This window comes from Passer domesticus, chromosome 5 (assembly GCF_036417665.1).
Source record: "Passer domesticus isolate bPasDom1 chromosome 5, bPasDom1.hap1, whole genome shotgun sequence".
In the NCBI taxonomy this organism is placed as follows: Eukaryota; Metazoa; Chordata; class Aves; order Passeriformes; family Passeridae; genus Passer; species Passer domesticus.
In genome coordinates this window covers 631,474-657,979 of record NC_087478.1, presented here as the reverse complement: position 1 = coordinate 657,979, position 26,506 = coordinate 631,474, and the positions used below count along the sequence as shown (strand labels likewise).

The 26,506-nt window shown below is 34.3% G+C and overlaps 1 protein-coding gene across 2 annotated transcripts in view; it reads left to right on the top strand.

Annotated features, from left to right (window-relative positions):
• Window positions 1-26,506, top strand: part of LRGUK (leucine rich repeats and guanylate kinase domain containing) — a 55,858-nt gene continuing 29,352 nt past the window's right edge. For both annotated transcript variants that reach the window (XM_064421661.1, XM_064421660.1), the window contains exons 1-9: window positions 1-251; window positions 3,106-3,213; window positions 3,736-3,817; window positions 6,804-6,904; window positions 7,731-7,812; window positions 13,985-14,109; window positions 20,397-20,540; window positions 23,627-23,707; window positions 24,318-24,404. In XM_064421661.1, the coding sequence (XP_064277731.1) occupies window positions 81-251; window positions 3,106-3,213; window positions 3,736-3,817; window positions 6,804-6,904; window positions 7,731-7,812; window positions 13,985-14,109; window positions 20,397-20,540; window positions 23,627-23,707; window positions 24,318-24,404 (981 nt within the window). In that variant the 5' untranslated portion in view covers window positions 1-80. The remainder of the gene's footprint in view (window positions 252-3,105; window positions 3,214-3,735; window positions 3,818-6,803; window positions 6,905-7,730; window positions 7,813-13,984; window positions 14,110-20,396; window positions 20,541-23,626; window positions 23,708-24,317; window positions 24,405-26,506) is intronic.

The window sequence follows — 26,506 nt, the reverse complement described above, 5'->3', positions numbered from 1 at the left end:
CAAATGGCGGCGGCCATGCCTGAGCGGGGACAGCGCCCATAGCGGGGTCCCGTCCGCCTCCTCCCTCCTTGTCACAGCTCATGGCGGGCGGCGAGGAGAACGGGGCAGGAGAAGGCAGCCTCGGGGAGCCGCTCCCCGCTTCTGACGGGCCGCCGCAGCCCCTCGCTGAGGGGCTCGCCGAGGAGCGGCCCCGGCCCGGCCCGCCCCACCGCGAGGATGAGGAGGAGGAGGAAGAGTCGGAGCGCTCGGAGGTTCGGCCCAGGGCTCCGCAGCTGCCTGGGGAGGGGTGTGTGCATGGGAGGGAGCTGCTCTTTCCCTCCTCGGGGTGGGTGTGGGGGAAAGAAGGGCGGCACCTCTCATTTCTGCCTTTTTAGGGTCCCACCCCGTGGTGTCCAGGGTCCAGGATTGTCCCTCTCTCTCTCAGAATCAATTAGATTGGGAAAAAACGCTTTGAGGATTGTCGATTCCAACCATTAACCCAGCACTGCCAAGTGCTCCTGGCCATCTAATATTAAGGATGAACATGTATGGCCAAATTAACCCAATTTCCTGCTTAAATTCCCAGCCCTGAGCTCCAACGAGCCCCATGGACACCTCTGAATTTTCTCTGCCTGCCCTGCTGGGCTTTAAATCCCAACACCACAAAATGTCCCCTCATATTTTGCCTTGTGGAAATTATTCTGTGCTCTCCTTTGCTATAACATGTAAGTGCTGTAATGAAATTATTCTATTCTTTATCTTGGTCCCTGTTGGACCATGCTCTTTTCTGACCCAGAGATGGGGCAGCTGAGAGGTGTTTTACCCAACTTTTATTCCATTTTCAGTCTCATGTGAAGGGTGAGACCATGCAGACGTTAGAATTCACCCCATCACAATCAGAAGCCAGCTATTTCCTAATTACAAGACATTAAAATGTGTTTATTGCTCTATCAGCTTTAGCCACATTGTGCTGTAAATGCCTTAAAGCCAATCATCTAAAATGACCCCTCGTGGGTCCCACTCCAATGCATCTTTCACAGTTCTGTTTCTCCAAAGCATCCAGTTTTATTTCTAAGGCCACCCTTTGAAACTTGTTCCCAGTTCCATTTCTCTCCCAGCAATGTCTGTGCTGTTCCAGGGCATTCCTAAGTCAGCATTTCTCATCTCAAAGTTTGCATACAGACGTGAGAAATCTGTCAGGCTTTGGGAATTCTCTGCAAATCCATTTCCTACATTTTCCCCTCTCTCTTGAGCAGAAAAAACTTCTTTGATGGCTTTGTTTATCAATTGTTGTGTACAGTGAAGCACACAAGGCACTGTCACTAATATTGTCACTGTAACAATTTATATAAATTTATTTTGTAAAGTTCTTTTAGTTAAGGTGTAAAACTCTTTTAAGTAAGTTGTCTAATTATGCTTTATCGTCTGTTTTAATTTGATTTGTCAAATCCCTTTGTTTGTGGATGGACTCTGAATGGTCAGGCAGGTGCCTCGATCAGCAATTGTCCTGTGGCTCCTCAGGGAATTTCACAAACCAGGGGCTGCTCTTCCCATTAGTGCTGGCTGTCAAGCAGCCTCTTCAAAAAAGATTTTTCCTCTGAAGAGCAGCTCATGCTGAACAAATGGAAAGGGCTCCAAATAATCTGGATTTTGGGGTGCAGCACCCTGTTAGTGCTGTTAACATCCATCATCTGTGGGAGCTCAACAGCTCAGGGAATGGGATCTGTGCTGCTGATGGGTTGGGAAGGCTGAGCTGGGACAGAGACTGGGCAGAATTACAGAATAAAGCAGGGATTGATGGAAAGGATCTCCTCCATGGGTGCACCTTGGGCAGCACCAGAGCCCAGCCAGGGCTGCACCCAAGATGAACCCAAATGGTCCCAAAATGCACCCAGGATGAACCCAAATGGTCCCAAAATGAACCCAAATGGTCCCAAAATGAACCCAAGATGACCCCAAATGGTCCCAAAATGAACCCAAGATGACCCCAAATGGTCCCAAAATGAACCCAAATGGTCCCAAAATGAACCCAAATGGTCCCAAAATGAACCCAAGATGAACCCAAATGGCCCCAAAATGAACCCAAGATGAACCCAAATGGCCCCAAAATGCACCCAAGATGAACCCAAATGGTCCCAAAATGAACCCAAGATGAACCCAAATGGCCCCAAAATGAACCCAAGATGACCCCAAATGGCCCCAAAATGCACGAGCGCTGCCGGGGTCTCTCCCTGGGCTCAGCTCTGCTCCATGTGCACATTGCAGTTCAGTGTCCAACCCCAGTGCAGCCCCTGCACTCCCATCCTGCTTGTTTGAAACATTTTAGATTTTTTTTATTGTTGTTTTTTGTAGGGGGTTTTGGGGTTTTTTGGTAGATGTTGGGTTGTTTTGTTTTGTTTTGTTTTTTGGGGGGTTTTTTGGTGTTTTTTTTGTTTGTTTTGTTTTTGTTTTTTTTTAACTTAGATGCAGCTGGGCAGGGGAGCAGGTTAGATCAACTTACTTAGTTGATCTAGACTTAAAAGAGCATTTTTTGGGAATCTTTTGCTTTTAACTCCTGTGTGTTCTCAGAGGCGTATTTACGTTTTTAGTGGTTACATTAGGTGTTAATTTTTAAATTTGGTTTTTGATTGGTTTGACCACAATTTTTTTAGAAACTTATTTTTCAGTCAAACCACAACATTTTACTCTTTTGCCTCTGAGAACACAGAGGTGTTTGTGCTCTTGGGGCTGGCATTGGGATCATTTGTCCTTGGTGCCCAGCTCAGCAGGAATTGTTTTGTCTCCCTGCTCTGTGCACAGAGCTCACCATCCCATAATATGAAACTCACACCCCACACACTAAAGCAGCACAGAATGTGAAAAATTAAAATTAAAAATCCCAGCAAAAACCTCATGAACCTTCCCAAATGGATGGAGCTGGCACGTGGCACGTTTCTATTTAGCTGTTTTTAGGGCAGGGTTCATCATTTTCCCTAATAATCATTTTAATTAGTGAAGCATTGAAAGCACCATTTGACTGAGGACTTTTATCAGCCCTGTTCCCCCTTGAACCCCGGCGGCCTCTGGATTCTCCCAAGAGTGGGATTTCCCCTCAATCCATTTTTCCCCTTTCCTGGTGTTTTTTAGGGTCCCTTGGAGGGGGTGTTGGATGAAGACACCGCCGCTGAGGGACTCCACACCTTCGGCCGCTCCGCCCCTGGCACTGAGTATGTTTATCTTCATCTGTCACTTCCAGTAAGTGCAAGCAAAAAAAAAAATCAATTTAAGGCCCTTTTCTGCACAAAAATTTCCTTTTTTCGACAGCAAATAGTTGGGGAAAAAAAGCCTTGTTAAAAAAACAAGATGTCAAGAGGCAGATTTTTGTCACTTTGATAAGACTCAGAGTGGCTCCTGCTGACTGCCAGAGTGGAGAGTTGGTTTGGTTTGGTTTTTTTTCATACATCAGCACTGAGATTTTTGATTTTTTAATTTTTTTGCCCTGGAAATGCTGCGTTCAGGAAGCTGAAGTGGTTGTGTCTTTTCAAAGCTCTCTGCTCTCCCTCTCTTTTCCACACAGATTTGTTTCCCTGGTGTTTTTCCTGGCTTTTTATTGCTTCAAAGTCTTCTTTTTTTTTGCACTTTCTCCATTTCTGGCTGCTCCAACATCACTTTTCGTAGAGGTCACCTTGTCCTGCTGCAGCTGGAGGGACCTTGGGTGAGCTGAGCTATTAACCAGTTATTAAAATGATGATTAATCCCTCCCTTTCCCTTTCCCAGGGTCGTGACTTGAGTGACATCAGCATTCTCTCTGGATACGTTCACCTGCAGAAAATGGACCTTTCCTGCAATAAAATTAATGGTATGGAGTAAATAAACCACAAATTCCTGGCTGCTGGAGCAGTTTGAGATGAGAAAGGCACCGGACCAGGGAGTTTTAGTGTCACAAAGCCTGGCTGGCATTTCAGTGGTGTCAAATATTGTACGGAGCCGGGCTTGATCTCCTCCAAACCCCCCAAATTTCCACGGCCCATGAAGAGCAGCATGTGTTTGTCAGTGGGAGCAGGAGCTCAAACTCAGTTTATTACTGAGATAAAACCCCAGCAGATGTGTCAGGGTGAAGGTGCAGATGGCAGGATATTCCATTATGCTTGGTTTGCTTTTCCCAGCCTTGAGCTTTCCCTCGGCAGGGTTTTCCATGGGTGACAAAAAGTATAAAAATGGCATTTTTTTACATTCAGAAAGGTGTCAGATAGAGACTGGGATGAATTCCAGCTGCTCCTTCCCTCTCTCTCTCTCATTATTTTTTTTAATTTAACATCAAGTGGAATTTGTTGTGCTGGGGCAGCCACATCATTTCTCTCAAGCTTTTTTCACTGGAGGAGCTGCACTTTTGTAAAGCAGCTCCTCGCCCTGCTCATTTTAATAAGAGATTTTTCTTTTTCCGTGGAGGCCAGGTATGAACAGAGCAGGGACTTTTCCATAGCAACCTCTCATTTACTCCTCAGCCGTGGCCTAAATGATTTTCTGCACTAATTGGTAACTCAGGGCAGAGCGAATCTGAAGTTCTAGAGGTGGATATAAAAATATAATAAATATGTAATTAATATTGTATAATATAATATGGTATAAGAGGCTATAATGTGGTGTAATCTGACATAAAAAAACAATATAGGATAATATAGTATAGAATAGTATAATATAATATAATATAATATAATATAATATAATATAATATAATATAACATAACATAACATAACATAACATAACATAACATAACATAACATAACATAACATAACATAATATAATATAATATAATATAATATAATATAACAATATAATAAAATAATATGGTATAATATGGTGTAATCTCAAATAACATAACAATATAGGATAATATAGTATAGAATAATATAACATAATATAACATAATATAACATAATATAACATAATAAAATAATATGGTATAATATGGTGTAATCTAACATACCATAACAATATAGGATAATATAGAATAATATAATAGAATATAGTATAATATAATAAATATAGTATAATATAATATAATGTATAATATAATATAATGTACGATGTAGTATAATATAGTATAGTATAATATAATAGAATATAATAGAATAAACTATAATATGGCATAGTATGATATAATATAATATAATGTAATATAATGTAATATAATGTAATATGGTATAATATAATATAATATAATATAATATAATATAATATAATATAATATAATATAATATAATATAATATAATATAATATAATATAATATAATATAATATGGTGTAATCTAACATAACATAACAATATAGAATAATATAGTATAGTATAATATAATACAGTATAATATAGTATGGTATGGTATAATATAATGTGATATGATATAATATAATTATAATATAATTCAATGTAATATACTGTCATGGAATATAATATAATGGAATAGAATATATATATTATATATAGATAATAATTATTATTTCACTATATTACACTGTACTATATTATATTGTACTATATTAAATTATATTATACTGTACTATACTATATCACATTATACTATATTATATTACATTATACTATATTATATTAAATTAGATTATACTGTACTATATTAAATTATATTATACTATACTATATTACATTACACAATACTATATAAAATTATACTATATAAAATTATATTATACTATACTATACAAAATTATATTATACAATACTATATAAAATTATATTACATTATCCTACATTATATTATATTACATTATATTATATTATATTATATTATATTATATTATATTATATTATATTATATTATATTATATTATATTATATTATATTATATTATATTATACTATATTACATTATATTATGTTACATGATAATATGGTATAGTATAATAGAATAGAATATAGTATAAAAAATATAATATATGTAATGTAAAATAATATAGTGTAATATAATATAGCGTAATATAGTGCAATACAATGTAATGTAATATGATATAGTATACTATAATAATAATATTATATAGTATGATAATATAATATAATATAAGATAATATAATAATATAATATAGTAATGTAATGTAATATCTAATATCTAATATATTATATTTAATATATTATATTTAATATATTATATTTAATATATTATATTTAATATATTATATCTAATATACTATATATTATATATTATATAATATATTAATACATAATATATTAATGCATAATATATTAATGTATAATATATCGATATATAATATATCGATATATTATATTATGTAATATATAATGTAATATATAATATATAATTATAATAATTATATAATTATATTATTATATAATTATATTATTTATTATATTATATTATAATAAATAATATAATAATATAATATGTAATATATTAATATAATATAATATAGTATACTATAGTATAGCATATTATAACATAATATAATATCTATAAATACATAAAAATAAATTCGTGCTTCTAGGCAAGTCAGCTGGCATAATGAAAGTTAAACGTCGAACCTGGAACTATTTAACCAAAATTATTTAATGAAAAAAAATGAAAATGAAAGTTCAATGAAAAAACTATTTAATGAAAATTAAACGTGGAACTATTTATTCTTTGTGCTTTATAAACCTTTTTTTTCCTTTTAGTAGAAGGAGTGGATGTATCTGATTTCTGCATTTGGGCATCACGTCCTGAGCGTGCAGCTCCACATTGGTGTTAATTGCTGCAGGGTGTAATTATCCCACTGCTGCGAGGATCTTTGCGCAGCAATGGGATATTTTCCCAATTTTCCTTCTCTTTCCAGACCTTTCCTGTGTCAGCCACATGCCTTACTTAGTAGAGCTGAATGCTTCCAAAAACCAGCTCACCACGTATTTCAATTTTAAAGCACCCAAAAACCTCCGGGTAAGTCTGAAAAAAATGAAATTAAAGTTTTAAACTCAAAACCATTTTCTGGATCTAAGCCAGATGTAGTTGAGCAGAGGCAAAAGTCAATTTTTATTCTTTTTTTATTCCTCTTTCTTACCTCAATTCACATTTGCCTTTTCCAAATGTTTGAGTCTGTCTTATATTTATATTTATATTTATATTTATATTTATATTTATATTTATATTTATATTTATGTTTATGTTTATGTTTATGTTTATGTTTATGTTTATATTTATATTTATGTTTATATTTATATTTATATTTATATTTATATTTATATTTATATTTTTATTTCTATTTATATTTTTATTTATGTTTTTATTTATGTTTTTATTTTTGTTTTTATTTTTGTTTTTGGATGTCTTTTTATATTTCTATTTATTTTTATTTTTACATTTATTTTTACATTTATTTTTACATTTATTTTTATATTTTTATTTTTATATTTATTTTTATTTATATTTATATTTTTATTTCTATTTATATTTTTATATTTATTTCTATTTTTATTTCTATTTTTATTTTTATTTTTATTTTTATTTTTATTTTTATTTTTATTTTTATTTTTATTTTTATTTTTATTTCTATTTCTATTTATATTTATATTTATATTTCTATTTATTTCTATTTATTTCTATTTATATTTTTTATTTATACTTATATTTTTTATTTCTTTGTATTTTATTTCTGTCTTTTCTTTTCCTTGACACTGAACCCCTGCGTGTGGTGGGAGGGTGGAACAAACTCCCAGCCAGAGCAAGTCCTGAAGAAACAACCCCAAATTCCCTTTTTTCCCCTCAGGAAGTGGACTTTTCCCACAACCAGATCCCAAAAATGAAGGATTTGTCCGCCTACCACGCGCTCACCAAGCTGCTGCTGGACTGTATCCTTGGGCCATCCCGAATGGGAGAAAAACTGATTTTTGGGTCATTTCTTCCAATAAATACCAGTTTTCTTTGTATTTTCCCCTTCAGTTTTGTCCTTAAAACTGAGATAAAATTGTAATTTTGGGCTTAATTTACTGAGACTGAGCTTAATTTACTTTTAACACCTCTGATGGTGCTAAAAGTGGGCAAAGTTGGGGGATTTTCCTGCTGGAGGAACACAAAAACTTCTTTTTGTATCATGGACGGGTGAAAAATATTGTTGTTATTTATTTATTTATTACCCCTTACAGAGGTGATAAATTATTATTATTATTACTATTATTATTATTATTATTGTTACTATTATTATTATTACTATTATTATTATATTAACAACAATAATAAAATAATAATATATTACATATAATATAATAATATAATATAATAATATATATTATAATATATAATATATTTTTATATATAATATAATATAATATAATATAATATAATATAATATAATATAATATAATATAGTATAATATAATATAATAATATATAATAATATATATAATATTATAATAATATAATATTGTCATATTAATGACAATAATAAAATAATAATATATTATATATAATAACATAATATAATATAATATAATATAATATAATATAATATAATATAATATAATATAATATAATATAATAATATATAATATTATAATATATTTTATATATAATATATATTTTATATATATTATATATATTATGTAGAATATATAATATGTAATAATATATAATATTATAATAATATAATATTATCATATTAATAACAATAATAAAATATAATAATGATAGTAATGATAATAATAATAGTAATAATAATAATGATAATAATAATAATAATAATAATAAATCCCAAATATTACCAGGGAATCAGGTTATAAAATTTAAATAAAACAGGAATTTTCATTGTTTTTCCGAGGCTTCCCTAAAAATTCCTTCCTGTGGTTTCTGGAGCTTCACGTTTGCCTTCAAATTTCTTCCTGGGGTTCCAGAAATTTCCTTTTTTCCTTCAGGAGTTGCATCCTGAATCTCTGCTGCCTGAAAAGGAGGAGGCAGGAGGTTGGTGCCGATTTTTCTGTCTCTTGACAAAAAGAAATTAATAAATAAATAATTCGTAAATATTTATAAATTTTATTTATTTATTTATACAAATAAATTAATCAATAAAATTAATCCGATGCTTGTTTCAGACAAAGAATTTGCAAGCCACCTGCTTTATTTTTAAAAAATATTTCTATTAAAAATAAATATTATAGATATTATTAAATATACCATATATTAAAATAAATATAGAAATTTAAATATATAATTTTAAGTATATATTAAAAAGAAATATCTCTAAAATAAATATATATATAATAAATATATAAATAAATAAATGTTTCTTTTTATATATTATATATAGATTTATATTAAAATATATAAAATACATAAATATAATATAAATATATATAAAATGCATAACATTTTATTAATAATATTACTAATATTCAATGCTATAATATATTAATTATATTATATATACTACTATATTAAAATGTTATATTCATAAAATATTAATAAATTAATATAATCATAATTAGCATCATAGTACTATATTAATATTATTGTTATGATAATATTTTATCAATATTATATAAAATTTAATATAATATTATCTATTATATAGTTTATATCTATTAATTATTAATATAATTCATAATATAGTTAATATCTACAAATTATTAATATAATTCATGACATATTAATATTAATTATTTATATTTCAGTATGATAATGTAGTGATATATAAATTATAAAGGAATATTAAAATGTATATTATATTTATATAGAGAAATATTATATTTTTGTTTAAATATTTTAATTTTTTTAAAAAATTTATTTTGTTTTTAAAAATTATTATTTATGATATGTGCTCTTCCCACTTTACAAATCCTGTCACAAAATGCCACCAAAGCACTTTCCTTTTGCCATCCCCATTTCCCATAATTCAGTAAAAACCCCTCCAGCAAATTGAAAAAAGGGAGAAAATTTTAAAAAACAAATAAAAATCAAAAATTTATCTTGCGGGTCTTGTAGGTTTTGATTTTAACTTCCTAAAGGGAGGAATTGTCCAAACCAGAGACACAACTTGGCCAAAAATAAATGACAAACTTTACAGTGAGTCATGCAAAAACTACAATTAAATTAAATTTAATTAATTATTCTTCAGTGCTGAGCAATTTGCTGCCTCACGTTGATGCTCGTGGCTTAAATTTTAATTTTTCCTGTTCAGATTTTTGCCTGACTCCTGTCACAAAGAGTCCTGGAGGAGGTTTTTACCTGATTTTGGGCAGGTTCCTGCCACTTCTTCCATTCCAAGGAGGAATTGGAGCTGGATTTGTTGTCAAAAATTCTTTTTTTGGGCAATTTCAGGAGTTCTGAAGTTTGCTGGGAGGAATTCTAATTACGTGCACTGCTGGTTTTAATTGTGATGTTAATTTAAAATTTAATTTTCCTCTCAGGACAGATGGCCAGGACACAACAGGTATAATTTAAACTGAAATAAAATCACAACTTAAATAAAAATTTAAATAATTTCTGTAGGATCAATGGGATTTAAACCCCTCAGGATCAATCCTTTCCGTCCAGCTCCACACCCCACAAACCAAATTTGTTAATTTATCACCTTAAAATCACACCTTGAATAAAATCCCCACCTGAATAGCCCCACAAAATCACAATTTAAATAAAAATTTGAATAATTTCTGTAGGAGCAGTGGGATTTAAACCCCTCAGGATGAATCCTTTCCATCCAGCTCCTCACCCCACAAACCCAATTTCTTGATTTATCACCTTAAAATCACACCTTGAATAACCCCATAAAAATCCCAACTTGAATAAAATCCCAACTTGAATAAAATCCCAACTTCAATAAAATCCCAACTTGAATAAAAACAGGAATTATTTCTCTAGGAGCAATGGGATTTAAACCCCATCAGGATCAATCCTTCCCATCCAGCGCCGCACCCCACAAACCCAATTTGTTAATTTATTACCAGAAAATCTCAATTTGAATAAAATCACACCTTGAATGAAATCACAACTTGAATGAAATCCCAACTTGAATAAAATCTAGAATCATTTCTGTAGGATCAATGGGATTTAAACCCCTCAGGATCGTTCCTTTCCATCCAGCTCCTCACCCCACAAACCCAATTTGTTAATTTATCACCAGAAAATCACAACTTGAATTAAAATTACAACTTGAATTAAAATCACAACTTGAATCAAAATTTGAATAATTTCTGTAGGAGCAGTAAGATTAAAACCCCTCAGGATCAATCCTTTCCCATCCAGCTCCTCACCCCACAAACCCAATTTCTTAATTTATCACCTTAAAATCACACCTTGAATAACCCCATAAAAATCCCAACTTGAATAAAATCCCAACTTGAATAAAATCCCAACTTGAGTAAAATCCCAACATAAATAAAAACTGGAATCATTTCTGTAGGATCGATGGGATTTAAACCCCTCAGGATCAATCCTTTCCCATCCAACTCCACACCCACAACCCCAATTTGTTAATTTATCACCAGAAAATCACAGCTTGAATAAAATCACAACTTGAATAAAAACTTGAATAATTTCTGAATAAAATCCCAACTTGAATGAAATCCCAACTTGAATGAAATCACATAATAATTTCTGTAGGATCGATGGGATTTAAACCCCCTCAGGATCAATCCTTTCCCATCCAGCTCCTCACCCCACAAACCCAATTTGTTAATTTATTACCAGAAAAATCTCAATTTGAATAAAATCACACCTTGAATGAAATCCCAACTTGAATAAAATCCCAACTTGAATAAAATCCCAACTTGAATAAAATCCCAACTTGAATAAAATCACACCTTGAATAATATCCCAACTTGAATAAAATCCCAACTTGAATAAAATCCTACCTTGAATAAAATCCCACCTTGAATAAAATCACACCTTGAATGAAATCCCAACTTGAATAAAATCCCAACTTGAATAAAATCCTACCTTGAATAAAATCCCACCTTGAATAAAATCACACCTTGAATGAAATCCCAACTTGAATAAAATCACACCTTGAATGAAATCTTGAATCATTTCTGTAGGATCGATGGGATTTAAACCCCCTCAGGATCAATCCTTTCCCATCCAGCTCCTCACCCCACAAACCCAATTTGTTAATTTATCACCAGAAAAATCTCAATTTGAATAAAATCACAACTTGAATAAAATCACAACTTAAATCAAAATTTGAATCATTTCTGTAGGATCAATGGGATTAAACCCCTTCAGGATAAACCCTTTCCCATCCAGCTCCTCACCCCACACCCCAATTAGTGAATTTCCCCCCTAATTACCTCTTTTGCGTCCATCTCGTTAATTTCCTGAAGGCTGTGCGCAGGTAACGAGCTGGCCGAGGTGCGGGGGCTGGAGCGGTGCCGCAGCCTGAGCCAGCTGGGGCTGGCACACAACCGGCTCCCACCTTGAATAAAATCACACCTTGAATAAAATCACACCTTGAATAAAATCACACCTTGAATGAAATCACACCTTGAATAAAATCCCAACTTGAATAAAATCATACCTTGAATAAAATCCCAACTTGAATAAAATCATACCTTGAATAAAATCCCAACTTGAATAAAATCACACCTTGAATAAAATCACACCTTGAATGAAATCCCAACTTGAATAAAATCACACCTTGAATAAAATCACACCTTGAATGAAATCACACCTTGAATGAAATCACACCTTGAATAAAATCACACCTTGAATAAAATAACACCTTGAATGAAATCACACCTTGAATGAAATCCCACCTTGAATAAAATCCCAACTTGAATGAAATCACACCTTGAATGAAATCACACCTTGAATGAAATCCCAACTTGAATAAAATTCCAACTTGAATAAAATCACACCTTGAATAAAATCACACCTTGAATAAAATCACACCTTGAATAAAATCCCAACTTGAATAAAATCCCAACTTGAATAAAATCACACCTTGAATAAAATCACACCTTGAATAAAATCCCAACTTGAATGAAATCACAACTTAAATCAAAATTTGAATCATTTCTGTAAGATCAATGGGCTTTAAACCCCCTCAGGATAAACCCTTTCCCATCCAGCTCCTCACCCCACAACCCCAATTAGTGAATTTCCCCCCTAATTACCTCTTTTGCGTCCATCTCGTTAATTTCCTGAAGGCTGTGTGCAGGTAACGAGCTGGCCGAGGTGCGGGGGCTGGAGCGGTGCCGCAGCCTGAGCCAGCTGGGGCTGGCACACAACCGGCTCCCACCTTGAATAAAATCACACCTTGAATAAAATCACACCTTGAATGAAATCCCACCTTGAATAAAATCACACCTTGAATGAAATCACACCTTGAATAAAATCCCACCTTGAATGAAATCACACCTTGAATGAAATCCCACCTTGAATAAAATCCCAACTTGAATAAAATCCCAACTTGAATAAAATCACACCTTGAATAAAATCCCAACTTGAATAAAATCACAATTTGAATAAAATCACACCTTGAATGAAATCACACCTTGAATGAAATCACACCTTGAATGAAATCACACCTTGAATGAAATCCCACCTTGAATAAAATCCCAACTTGAATAAAATCCCAACTTGAATAAAATCACACCTTGAATAAAATCCCAACTTGAATAAAATCACACCTTGAATAAAATCACAATTTGAATAAAATCACACCTTGAATAAAATCACAATTTGAATAAAATCCCAACTTGAATAAAATCACACCTTGAATAAAAACACACCTTGAATAAAATCCCAACTTGAATAAAATCACACCTTGAATAAAATCCCAACTTGAATAAAATCCCAACTTGAATAAAATCACACCTTGAATAAAATCACACCTTGAATAAAATCCCAACTTGAATGAAATCACAACTTAAATCAAAATTTGAATAATTTCTGTAGGATCAATGGGCTTTAAACCCCTTCAGGATAAACCCTTTCCCATCCAGCTCCTCACCCCACACCCCAATTAGTGAATTTCCCCCCTAATTACCTCTTTTGCGTCCATCTCGTTAATTTCCTGAAGGCTGTGTGCAGGTAACGAGCTGGCCGAGGTGCGGGGGCTGGAGCGGTGCCGCAGCCTGAGCCAGCTGGGGCTGGCACACAACCGGCTCGCGGCCGTCACCGGCCTGCAGGGTTTGCCCATCCGCAGCCTCGACCTGGTGAGGAAAAATTCATTTGGGCTTTGCCTGCCTGGGTCTGCCAATATCTTGGTATAAATAATCAATAGAATGTGATAAATATTGATAAAATAAGAATATTTGATATTATATGTGTTATAGTGTATATTTTAGATTATCTATTATATTAAATTTATATAATATAATGTAATAAATGTAATATTTTATTATATATTTCATATTATATACGATATATTTTATAAATGAAACATTTTTAAATAATACAATATCTTGGTATAAATAATCAATATAATGTGATTAATATTAATAAAATAAGAATATTTGATATTACATGTATTATAGTATATATTTTCTATTATATATGATATTAAATTTATATGATGTCATGGAATAAATGTAATATTTTATTATATATTTCATATTATATGCTATATATTTTATACATGAAATATTTTTAAATAATACATACAATATCGTGGTATAAATAATCAATATAATGTGATTAATATGAAGATAATTAGAATATTTGATATTACATGTATTATAGTATATATTTTAGATTATATATGATATTAAATTTATATGACGTCATGTAATAAATGAAATATTTTATTATATATTTCATATTATATACTATATATTTTATAAATGAAACATTTTTAAATAATACATTATATATTATATATAATATATATTATATAATTAAGGATTATATAATTTTAATACAAATTTTAATTTCTATTAAAATTATACAATATCATATAATATATAATAAATAAAATATTTTACTATATATTTTATATTATATACTATATATATTTTATAAATAAAATATTTTAAAATAATACATTATGTATTATATATAATGTAATATATATATTACATAAATTATATAATTTTAATATAGATTTTAATTTATATTAAAATTATATAATGTCATATTATATATAATAAATATAATATTTATTATATATTTCATATTATATACTATATATTTTATAAATGAAATATTTTTAATATTACATTATATATTATAAATAATATATTATATAATTAAGGATTATATAATTTAAATATAAAATTAATTTATATTAAAATTATATAATGTCATATAATATATAATAAATTAAATATTGATTATATGTTTTATGTTATATACTATATATTTTATAAATATTTTTAAATTACGCATTATATATTATATATAATATAATATACATTATATAATTAAAATTATATCATTTAATATAAATTTTAATTTCTATTAAGATTATATATAATATATAATAAGATATTTTTATTATATATTTTAAATTCTATACTATATCTTTTATGAATAAAATATTTTTCAATAACACATTTTATATAATATAATATATTATATGATTAAGAATTATATAATTTTAATATAAAAATTTAATTTCTCTTAAAATTATATATCATATAATATATAATATATACATAAATAAAATACTTTATTCTATATTTTATATTATATACTATATATTTTATTAGTAAAATATTTGTAAATAATGCATTATATATATGATATGATATGGTATGATATGATATGATATGATATGATATAATGTATAATATAATATAATATAATATAATAGTATAGTATAGTATAGTATAGTATAGTATAGTATAGTATAGTATATAATAGTATATAATAGTATATAATATAATAGTATATAATATAATAGTATAGTATAGTATATAATAGTATAGTATAGTATATAATAGTATATTATTTTAATATAAATTTTTATTTATATTAAAAACTATATAATATCATATTATGTATAATAAATATAATATTTTATTATATATTTTATATTATATACAATATATTGTATAAATAAAACATTTTTAAATAACATATTATATATTATATATTATGTGCATTATATATAATATATATATTATATGTTATATTTTATATAATTTATATTTTATATTATATATTATACATTATGTATATTATATATTATATATTATATATTATATATTATATATTATATATTATATATTATATATTATATATTATATATTATATCTAATTATTATAATAATTTATATATATAATAAATACATCGATGATTACATAACAAATTCTCAGAAATATCTGCAACACCACACATCCCTTAAATTAATAACCCCAGTGTTGTTTGTGTTATTAATTACACAGCAACACAACCCAAACCTGTTTTTAATGCAATCCCGTGGCTGCTTTAAACAGCTTTTATTTGTAATAAATGCAAAATATTGAATAAATAAAAATAAATCCCCAAAACCTCTACAGAGCTCCTATTGGCTACATTCGTTTTAAGCACCCACATAAATATTTGTAATTAAATTAATGAATCCCTTATAAGGAATAGAAATATTCTTTTTCCAATCATTTAAAAAATTTTTTTTTAAAAATAATAAAATAAAATTTTCGTTTATTCTGTGAAATTGGATGCTGAAAATACCAGCCCAGACAGGCCCTTGGCTGCTGCAGGAATCAGGGAAGGTGCTCACATTTAGCATGTTTGGAATAATTTATTAACAAGTTATTAAAATTAATTCTTTAATTTTAATAAAATTATTGAAATTATATGTTAATAAAATTCTATTGCGTTAATGAAATTATATTTCAGATCTGTGACACCTCCAGGAGCTCCCTGTGAGCCCCTCAGTGGCCAGAAATTGGAATTTGGTCTCGTCATCAATTGGAATTTGGTCTCATCAATTGGAATTTGGTCTCATTATAAATTGGAATTTGGTCTCGTCATCAATTGGAATTTGGTCTCGTCATCAATTGGAATTTGGTCTCATCAATTGGAATTTGGTCTCATCATAAATTGGAATTTGGTCTCGTCATCAATTGGAATTTGGTCTCATTATAAATTGGAATTTGGTCTCATCGTAAATTGGAATTTGGTCTCATCAATTGGAATTTGGTCTCGTTATGAATTGGAATTTGGTCTCATTATAAATTGGAATTTGGTCTCGTCATCAATTGGAATTTGGTCTCATCAATTGGAATTTGGTCTCATTATAAATTGGAATTTGGTCTCGTCATCAATTGGAATTTGGTCTCATTATAAATTGGAATTTGGTCTCATCATCAATTGGAATTTGGTCTCATCGTAAATTGGAATTTGGTCTCATCATAAATTGGAATTTGGTCTCATCATCAATTGGAATTTGGTCTCATCATAAATTGGAATTTGGTCTCGTCATCAATTGGAATTTGGTCTCATCGTAAATTGGAATTTGGTCTCATCAATTGGAATTTGGTCTCATCATAAATTGGAATTTGGTCTCATCAATTGGAATTTGGTCTCATCAATTGGAATTTGGTCTCATCATAAATTGGAATTTGGTCTCATCATAAATTGGAATTTGGTCTCGTCATAAATTGGAATTTGGTCTCATCATAAATTGGAATTTGGTCTCATTATAAATTGGAATTTGGTCTCATCAATTGGAATTTGGTCTCATCAATTGGAATTTGGTCTCGTCATCAATTGGAATTTGGTCTCATTTTTGGTGGGGAAGATGAACTCAGATCGGCCAAACCCCATGGAAATGTTCTGAAAGGAGCTCTGGGAATCTGAGGATCTTTTTGCTAAATAATTTTATATTTTTTTCTCTAAATTTGAGTCCCAGCAATTCCCTCCACCACCGTGTGCCCTGATTTCCTGGTTTGTTTAAAGTTCTACCTTGGGAATCTGCTCTGTCCAAAGCTGGGAGATTTTTAAGAGTTAAATTTCATTAAATGTGAACGTGTTCCTCATTCGGGGTTCTTAGGTGCTGATATCACTGTTGATAACGCTGCTTGTCTTTTTAATTAGCCACGTGGAAATTATGGAAAGAGATTTTAGCTGAGCATTTTCTTTAAAAATTAGAATTAATTAGAATAAAATACATTATTATTATTATTATTATTATTATTACTATTGTTGTTGTTGTTGTTGTTTTGTTGTTGTTGTTGTTATTGTACTATTATTATTATTATTATTATTATTATTATTATTATTATTATTATTGTTATTTATTTTTATCCCCTCTCTTCCCAGTGATTCAGCTTTCTCTCCCATTTCCCCTTGAGCTTTTTAGGTTGAAAAGAGCAGAAAATTCTCAAGTTTGGGAGGAACACTTCCAAACCTGCCAATTCCCCCTTGCTGTACCCAAAACCCCTTTATTCCACTCACGTTTGCAAAAAAAAAAATAAAATAAAATAAGAAGCACAGCTCTAATGAACCGGACATTCAGGAATTTTCTGCTTTTGAAGGATCCATCCCCAAATCTCTTTTATTCACAGAATTTTCTGGGCCAGCATTTTGCAATCCCAGCTCCGATCAACCAGAGGTCTAACGAAGCCTCCATGCTATTAATAACCTAATTAAACATTTAAAAGTCAGGGAAAAATGTCAAGGACAGACAACGGGATTAACATCAGAGTCAGCTGGCTTATTTATTTCAACAGTTCCTAAATATTTATTAGTAGGAGATGAGGCTTCCAAGCTTTCAGCACGAGGTGAGGCTGATGGAAAAATAAAATTCGCAAGGTTATGGAGGAAGAATCCTGTGGAGAGAGATCTGGGAATGTGTGGGGTGGGATGAGCAGGGAATTGTTATCCCTGCTCGGAGTTTGGGGCAGAAATGAGTCTTTGATTTATTTATGAGGAGTGAAACCAGTGAGAAATCAGGGCCTCGTCTGAAAAAACTCTGAGGGTTGGTTCTCCAAAATTTGGGGCGTTTGGTGTGGGAGAGTCTGGAAGAATTTACAGGAAAAATGGGATTTTTTTAATTATTATTTTTTTTAACATTTCTGTGCTGTTGCTGACAGTGAGTGGAGCCTTCACTCGATGTGTGTTAATATGGATTTATGTATTCCAGAGGGATTTTGGTATCGTGTGAGGGAGTCATGGAACCGTGGACTGGTTTGGGTGGGAAGGGACCTTCAAGGTCACCCAGAGCCACCCCTGCCATGGCAGGGACACCTCCCACTGTCCCAAAATGTCCAGCCTGGCCTTGGGCACTGCAGGGATCAGGGGCAGCCCCAGCTGCTCTGGCAATTCCAGCCCAGCCAGCAATTCCTCATGGCCAACATCCCATCCATGGCTGCCCTCTGGCACTGGCAGCCATTCCCTGGCTCCTGTCCCTTGTCCCCAGTCCCTCTGCAGCTCTCCTGGAGCCCCTGGAATGTGCTGGAAGCTCTCCCTGCACCCTTCCCTTCTCCAGGGAACATTCCCAGCTCTCCCAGCCTGACATTGGATCCATCTCCTCTCCAGGACATTCATGGACCCAGGGCCTTCACTGGGAATCTCAGGAAACCATGAAGGGTCTCCCTTCCCTTTTCCTCTCTTTTCCATCCCCATTTTCCATAAAAATCCCTGGGGATGGATTCTGAGTGTCCCAAATCCCAGAATCCCAGAGCAGTTTGGGTGGGAAGGGACCTCAGAGCTCATTCCAGGGACACCTCCCCTGTCCCAGGCTGCTCCAGCCCCAGTGTCCAACCTTTCCTTGGATCCAGGGGCAGCCCCAGCTGCTCTGGCAATTCCAAATTCCCAAGATCCCACCCATGGCTGCCCTCTGGCACTGGCAGCCATTCCCTGGCTCCTGTCCCTTGTCCCCAGTCCCTCTGCAGCTCTCCTGGAGCCCCTGGAATGTTCTGGAAGCTCTCCCTGCACCCTTCCCTTCTCCAGGGAACATTCCCAACCCTCAGCCTCTCTCCTCTCTCTGCTACCACAATTTTTTCATTATTTATTCTGTAATCACAAGTGTAAACAGAGCCGTGATTACAGAGGGAAATTCAATGCATTTATGTATATATATTCCATAATTTTCCATGCATCTCTTGTTCTAAATTTTGAGCTGGGTGGTGACAAGAGTGTTCTTGGGCCAATATCAGCTTTTAAAAAATGTTGGAGCTCTTTTTATTGCTGTTGTCTCTTCAAGGTGAGTTGGAGATAAGCTAATCAGGAGAGAGTTGATTCCTTTTTTCCATGAGGAGAAATGTGACATATCAGGATGTACATGAGGCCTATTTGTGAAAGGATTCTCCACGAGAAAGGATCCTCAAATCTAACAAATAACCTTTTTTTCCCCTCAGGAATGTTGTTTTCCATCGAGGTTTAGCAGCAGGAATGTAACACATCAGGATATGCATAAAGACCAATTTTTGACAGGATTCTCCACGACAAAAACTCCTCAAATCCAACAAAAAACTCCTTTTTCCCCTCAGGAATGTTATTTTTCATCGAGGTTTATTTGCAATTTCTCTGCTTTCATTTTTTTTTTTTCCCTAGAGCTTTAACCAGATTGAGAAGGTGAATGGGCTGAAGAGCTTGAAAAATCTGCAGAGGGTGGATCTGTCCCACAATAAAATCAACAGCCTGCAAGGCTTGGAGGAGCACGACCTGCTGGAGGTGATCAACCTGGAGGACAACCAGGTACCAGCTCAGCTTCTTCTAACAGCACAAAATATTTTCATTTTTTAACACTCAATTCCTTGAAGGGCTCCAAAAATCCTCCAGCACTGCAAGGAATAAATATTAGAAAAGTTGAGATTTTTTTTTTTTTGCTGTTTCCCACGTCCTCTCAGCCCTTATTTAATATCTGAGGTGGTGTTTTCTTCACTCGGGTTCCACCTCAGTGATCTCACACGCTGAGAATTTGCACTGCAGGGATGAGTTTGCAGAATTTCCACCTGGATTATTCCAGAAGATCTTTACTTACACCCCCAGGCCTCAGGGGGGGTTGTTAATACCTCTCAGCCCAATTTTATGGCCACAGATTCTTCTGAGCTCTCAACTGGAAACTCCCTGCGAAGCGGAACTGCAAGAACTCGGGTAAAAAGTGGATTTTGTTATGCAGCATAATTTTCTGTACTGGAAATAACAATGGCATCATCCAACTCTTTTGAATTTTGAATGCCAAGCCAAATATCCACAATAATTTTGATATTGATCTTCCAGCATCCTTAACTGAAAAAAAAAATCAATTCATGAATCACTTTGACATCAAAGACATGTGGAAAAAAAATTATAAGCTAAGAAAACAAAAATATAAAGCAGCAGTGGAACATTTTCTGTCATTTTTCTCCCCTTGCAAGTGGATTTAATTCCAGTCACTGTGCATTCTTTTCCTGCCTGTGCTCAGGCTGACATTTCAAGGTGCCTCAATTGCAGCAGACAGGAAACTCTCTAATGGTGTGCTCGTTATTAACATTAATAGCACCACTTCCAGTGCCTTATTTATGTTCCACTGTTCTTTGCAGCACATAAAAACTCTTAATTTTACCTCATCAAAACTTGCCTCTTTGAATGATGTCATTGATGCTGTTCAACGAGTTTTTTGAATTTTTTTTAACTCTTTTGTTAACTTTTTTTTTTTAACATTGCCTTCTGAAGAATAATTTAAAGGGGAGTTTTAATTAATGAACACATGGAGTTACTTCAGCTCAGAATGATCTTAAATTCTTGGGGTTTTTTTTAAAAAATGGCCACAACAGGTTCAGAGGCAAATGTGTCCTTTGTAAACATTGAGTGATTTCCAATTGTTGGTGGCTGGAATTCTGGGATTTATTTAAGAAATCCATTCAAATCATGTTTAACTTCACCAAAACTTGGGTGGGGTTATTATCTCCAAGTGAGTTTAGAGCAGGCTGTGGTTGAGGTTTATGTTTTTAGGCACTTTAAAAGGATTGAGTACGAATTAGGGAGAATCTGGAGGTTTTTAGGTTCAGTTGGGCTTTCAGGATTTCAAAGGGGCTATGAAAGAGATGGAGAGAGGATTTTCCATGGAAAACCATAAACAGGACAAAAGGGTTCTACAGTAACAGAGGAGAGATTTAGATTGGATTTGGGGGTGGAATTCCTGGCTGGGCTGGAATTCCCAAAACAGCTGTGGCTGCCCCTCCATCCCTGGAATGTCCCAGGCCAGGCTGGACACTGGGACTGAAATAAATGGGCAGGAGATCTTTGTCCTTTTTAATGCCTTTATTGAGAACAATCAGCTCAGGTGGGGAGAAACCGACGGGTCCCAGGCGTGGCACGGAGGAGGAGGAGGAGGAGGGTGATGCAGCTTTGTCCTGGTCTGCAGGCAGAGCTGGGAATTCCATCCTCATGGGAGATTATCAGATTCCTCCTTTTCTGTCTAACACCCCGGGGTGTCTCTTTAATCAGCATCTTTTCAGGTGAGGGTGAGAAGCAAAAGGATCCAAGCAGGTACGGGACTGCGCTGCCATCCTTAGACGTCGCTTAAGTCACTTGTTGGCTCGTGATTTTAGGGGTTTTTCCTGTAAAAACTGTAAAACTGTAAAAGTCCAGGGTGCAATGCATTTCTCATCTGCATACTGGCTCTGATGTCACTCCTGTTCTCTTTACCTTGGAGGGTCTGTCCTGGTGTCTTCTTGGCAAGCGGCCAGCATCAGGGAAACAATAGTTAATCACCGGCCATTAACGGGTAATTAAGGACCTTTTCTTTGGCAGCGAAACCAAAGAAGTCTGACTGGTCTGACTTGGTTTTTTAACTCTGAAACTTAAAAAAAATACAACTTTCTATTCATAACAGGGACAGTGGGAGATGCCCCCGCCCGTGGCACTGGATGGGTTTGAAGGTTTGGAGCTCCTTCCAACCCAACCCATTCCATTCTCTTCATTCCCAGGCCAGGCTGGGCATGGGACAGTGGGAGGTGGCACTGGGTGGGTTTGAAGGTCCTTCCAACCCAACCCATTCCATTCTCTTCATTCCCAGGCCAGGCTGGGCATGGGGCAGTGGGAGATGCCCCTGCCCGTGGCACTGGATGGGTTTGAAGGTCCTTCCAACCCACCCCATTCCATCCTCTTCATTCCCAGGCCAGTCTGGGCACTGGGACAGTGGGAGATGGCACTGGATGGGTTTGAAGGTTTGGAGCTCCTTCCAGCCCAACCCAACCCATTCTCTTCATCTTCCAGCAGAAAACCGAGTTGGTTTGGGCCACACAAAATTGATTGACCCCAAAAACTGAGTGCCCCGCTTCTCTTTGTGCACAGCTGAGACCCCAAATAGGCTGGGCCCTCTTGACGCCCTAATTTATCATCTGGACACATCCAAGCACAAAAATCCTGTTCCTTTTTTACACCAAGTTCTGTAGCATGAACTTGAACTTCAGCGAAAAGAAACTCTCAGAAGGATTTTATTTTTTTTAAACCACCCAGCCAGAGCAGGAATTTCACTGCAGAATTGCCTCGCTCGAGCACACCAGCACACAAAAAGCCAAACGTGTTAGGGCTTGACATTTGAAAGAACTGGAAAAATGCTTGGAAATTGCTGTGTGGATTATCCTGCTGCTCCAGCTAACAGCCAAGCCGTCTCCTTTTGTGCCTGGAAGTGCCTCATTGAGTGCAGTTAACGTGTAAACCCCTTTTGTGATTTAGAATGATTTTTTTTTAATGCCCAGATTTGAAGAGCAGCCATTAAAATACTTCATTTTCCCTGCCTCGTTCTCTTGGATTCTGTGGCTGCTGATTTCTGCTCTGTTTCTGTCCCTGCTCAGGTGGCTGAGCTGAGTGAGCTTCAATGGATTGAAGATCTGCCTCTCCTCAGGGTTTTAAATCTCCTAAAAAACCCTCTACAGGTGAGAAAGGAGCAAAAATGAGAAGCTAAACCTGATGGTTTGAATCCTTTCAGCCTCAGTTTCTGTCTCTAGAAGTGGGCAGGTCATTTGTCCTGAGTGATCAAAGACAATTCTATCCCAACCCTTGTGATTTCTAAATTTTGTGTGAATTTTAGAGTCATTCCAATGACAGAAAGAAGAAAAATATTAAGATTTTAATTTTTTTCTTCTAATTGCCAGGATTTTATTGGCTTTTATGAGGCTGGTCTGTTGTGACACACAATAAAATTAGCAGGAAAAAGTACCTGAAATAGCATGTTCCTGATTTTCCATAATCTGAAAGGCTTTTCCTGCTGAGATGTCCTTCTCCTAAGCAAAGTCTGATCAAATCCCTTTCCATTTTTAAATTCCCAACTTGGCCTTTTGAATATTGTGGTTTCAAACTTTTGAACAACTTGCTGCAGTTGTGAAGGGGATTTGTCAATTTGGGCAGTGTCTTGACACCCTTCAGGGTAAAAAAACCTTTTATTTTGCAACGTATTAAGGCAAATTTAATTTTAGCTGATTGGAATTCAGTATTGGCTGGATGAAATGAAGTGGTTTTTGTCAAAATGGAAAATTTTTCCCTCAGAAAAAAGATGGTTACTGGCTCTCAGCGATTTTCATGTTGCTCCAAGTCACAGATCTGGATCTCAAGAAGGTCTCGGTGAAAGAAAAGGTAAGCAAACATCATTTCATTCTGGAAATTTTTGAAATAAATAATACAAAACCCAGGCTTGCAGTTGTAGCAAACCTCCCCCACCAAAATCCTGCTTGACAGAAATTGTTGGGTTGGAAACCTTTCCCTGCTGTGGTGCCTGAGCTGGAATTTGGTTGCTGAATGTGCTGTTTGGGGCACATTTTGTGTTCATAAAGAGAAATTTCCATGTTTTACTGAAGGAGGAGATGATTCCATGAAAAGCATGGAAGGGAGAAGCAGGTGGATGCTCTATTTTCAGTCTCACCATTCCCAGGTGACTTCTCCCAGTTCCTCCTCAAAAAATGGAATTTTTGCTGCTCTGCAGCTGTGTTGTGATATCTGAGGAATTCTTGGGAAATTTTTCCACATATTCTGATGTAATATACTATAAATATATGTGTATTTTTATTTTTATTTTTATTTTTATTTTTATTTTTATTTTTATTTTTATTTTTATTTTTATTTTTATTTTTATTGTTATTTTGGCTGCAGCGGGCGCTGAGATCAACCTTTGTGCCCCATGTCCCGTTTTGGTGCTGAATTAATTAATAACTGAGTGACCTGATGGAAAATCCAGGAGCTGAGTGCTCTCCCACCCTCAGGAAAGACAGGAATGCATTGTCAGGGGTTTGCTGAATTTGTTAATGCCCACCCTGTAACGAATGAGTGGCTTCAGTCCTGCAGTTTGAGTTTGGCCCCTTCCAGCAGCACTGAGAGGATGCAAATTAATGGGGAATTAAATCTGCTTTTGCATCCTATGTGGCATCCTGCTTTCTTCAGGGAAAGGTTGGCTGCAAAGATGGTGAGATGTGTCTGGCTGCCATCCATCCATCTATGCATCCATGCATCCTTCAAATCATCCATCCATCCATCCCTCAAATCATCCATCCATCATCCATCCATCCATCCATCCATCCATCCATCCATCCATCATCCATCCATCCATCATCCATCCCTCAAATCATCCATCATCCATCCATCCATCCATCCATCATCCATCCATCATCCATCCATCCATCATCCATCCATCCATCCATCATCCATCCATCCATCCATCATCCATCCATCATCCATCATCCATCCATCCATCCATCCATCCATCCATCCATCCATCCATCATCCATCCATCCATCCATCCATCCATCCATCCATCATCCATCCATCCATCCATCCATCCATCCATCCATCATCCATCCATCATCCATCCATCCATCCATCCATCATCCATCCATCATCCATCCATCCATCATCCATCATCCATCCATCCATACATCCATCCATCCATCATCCATCCATCATCCATCCATCCATCCATGCATCCATCCATCCATCATCCATCCATCCATCCATCATCCATCCATCATCCATCCATCATCCATCCATCCATCATCCATCATCCATCCATCCATCCATCATCCATCATCCATCCATCCATCCATCCATCCATCCATCCATCATCCATCCATCCATCCATCATCCATCCATCCATCCATCCATGCATCCATCCATCCATCATCCATCCATCCATCCATCATCCATCCATCATCCATCCATCATCCATCCATCCATCATCCATCATCCATCCATCCATCCATCATCCATCATCCATCCATCCATCCATCCATCCATCCATCCATCCATCCATCATCCATCCATCCATCCATCATCCATCCATCATCCATCCATCCATCCATCATCCATCCATCATCCATCCATCATCCATCATCCATCCATCATCCATCCATCATCCATCCATCATCCATCCATCCATCCATCATCCATCCATCATCCATCATCCATCCATCATCCATCCATCATCCATCATCCATCCATCATCCATCATCCATCCATCCATCCATCCATCCATCCATCCATCCATCCATCATCCATCCATCCATCCATCATCCATCCATCATCCATCCATCATCCATCCATCATCCATCATCCATCCATCATCCATCATCCATCCATCATCCATCCATCCATCCATCATCCATCCATCATCCATCCATCATCCATCCATCCATCCATCATCCATCCATCATCCATCCATCCATCCATCCATCCATCCATCCATCCAT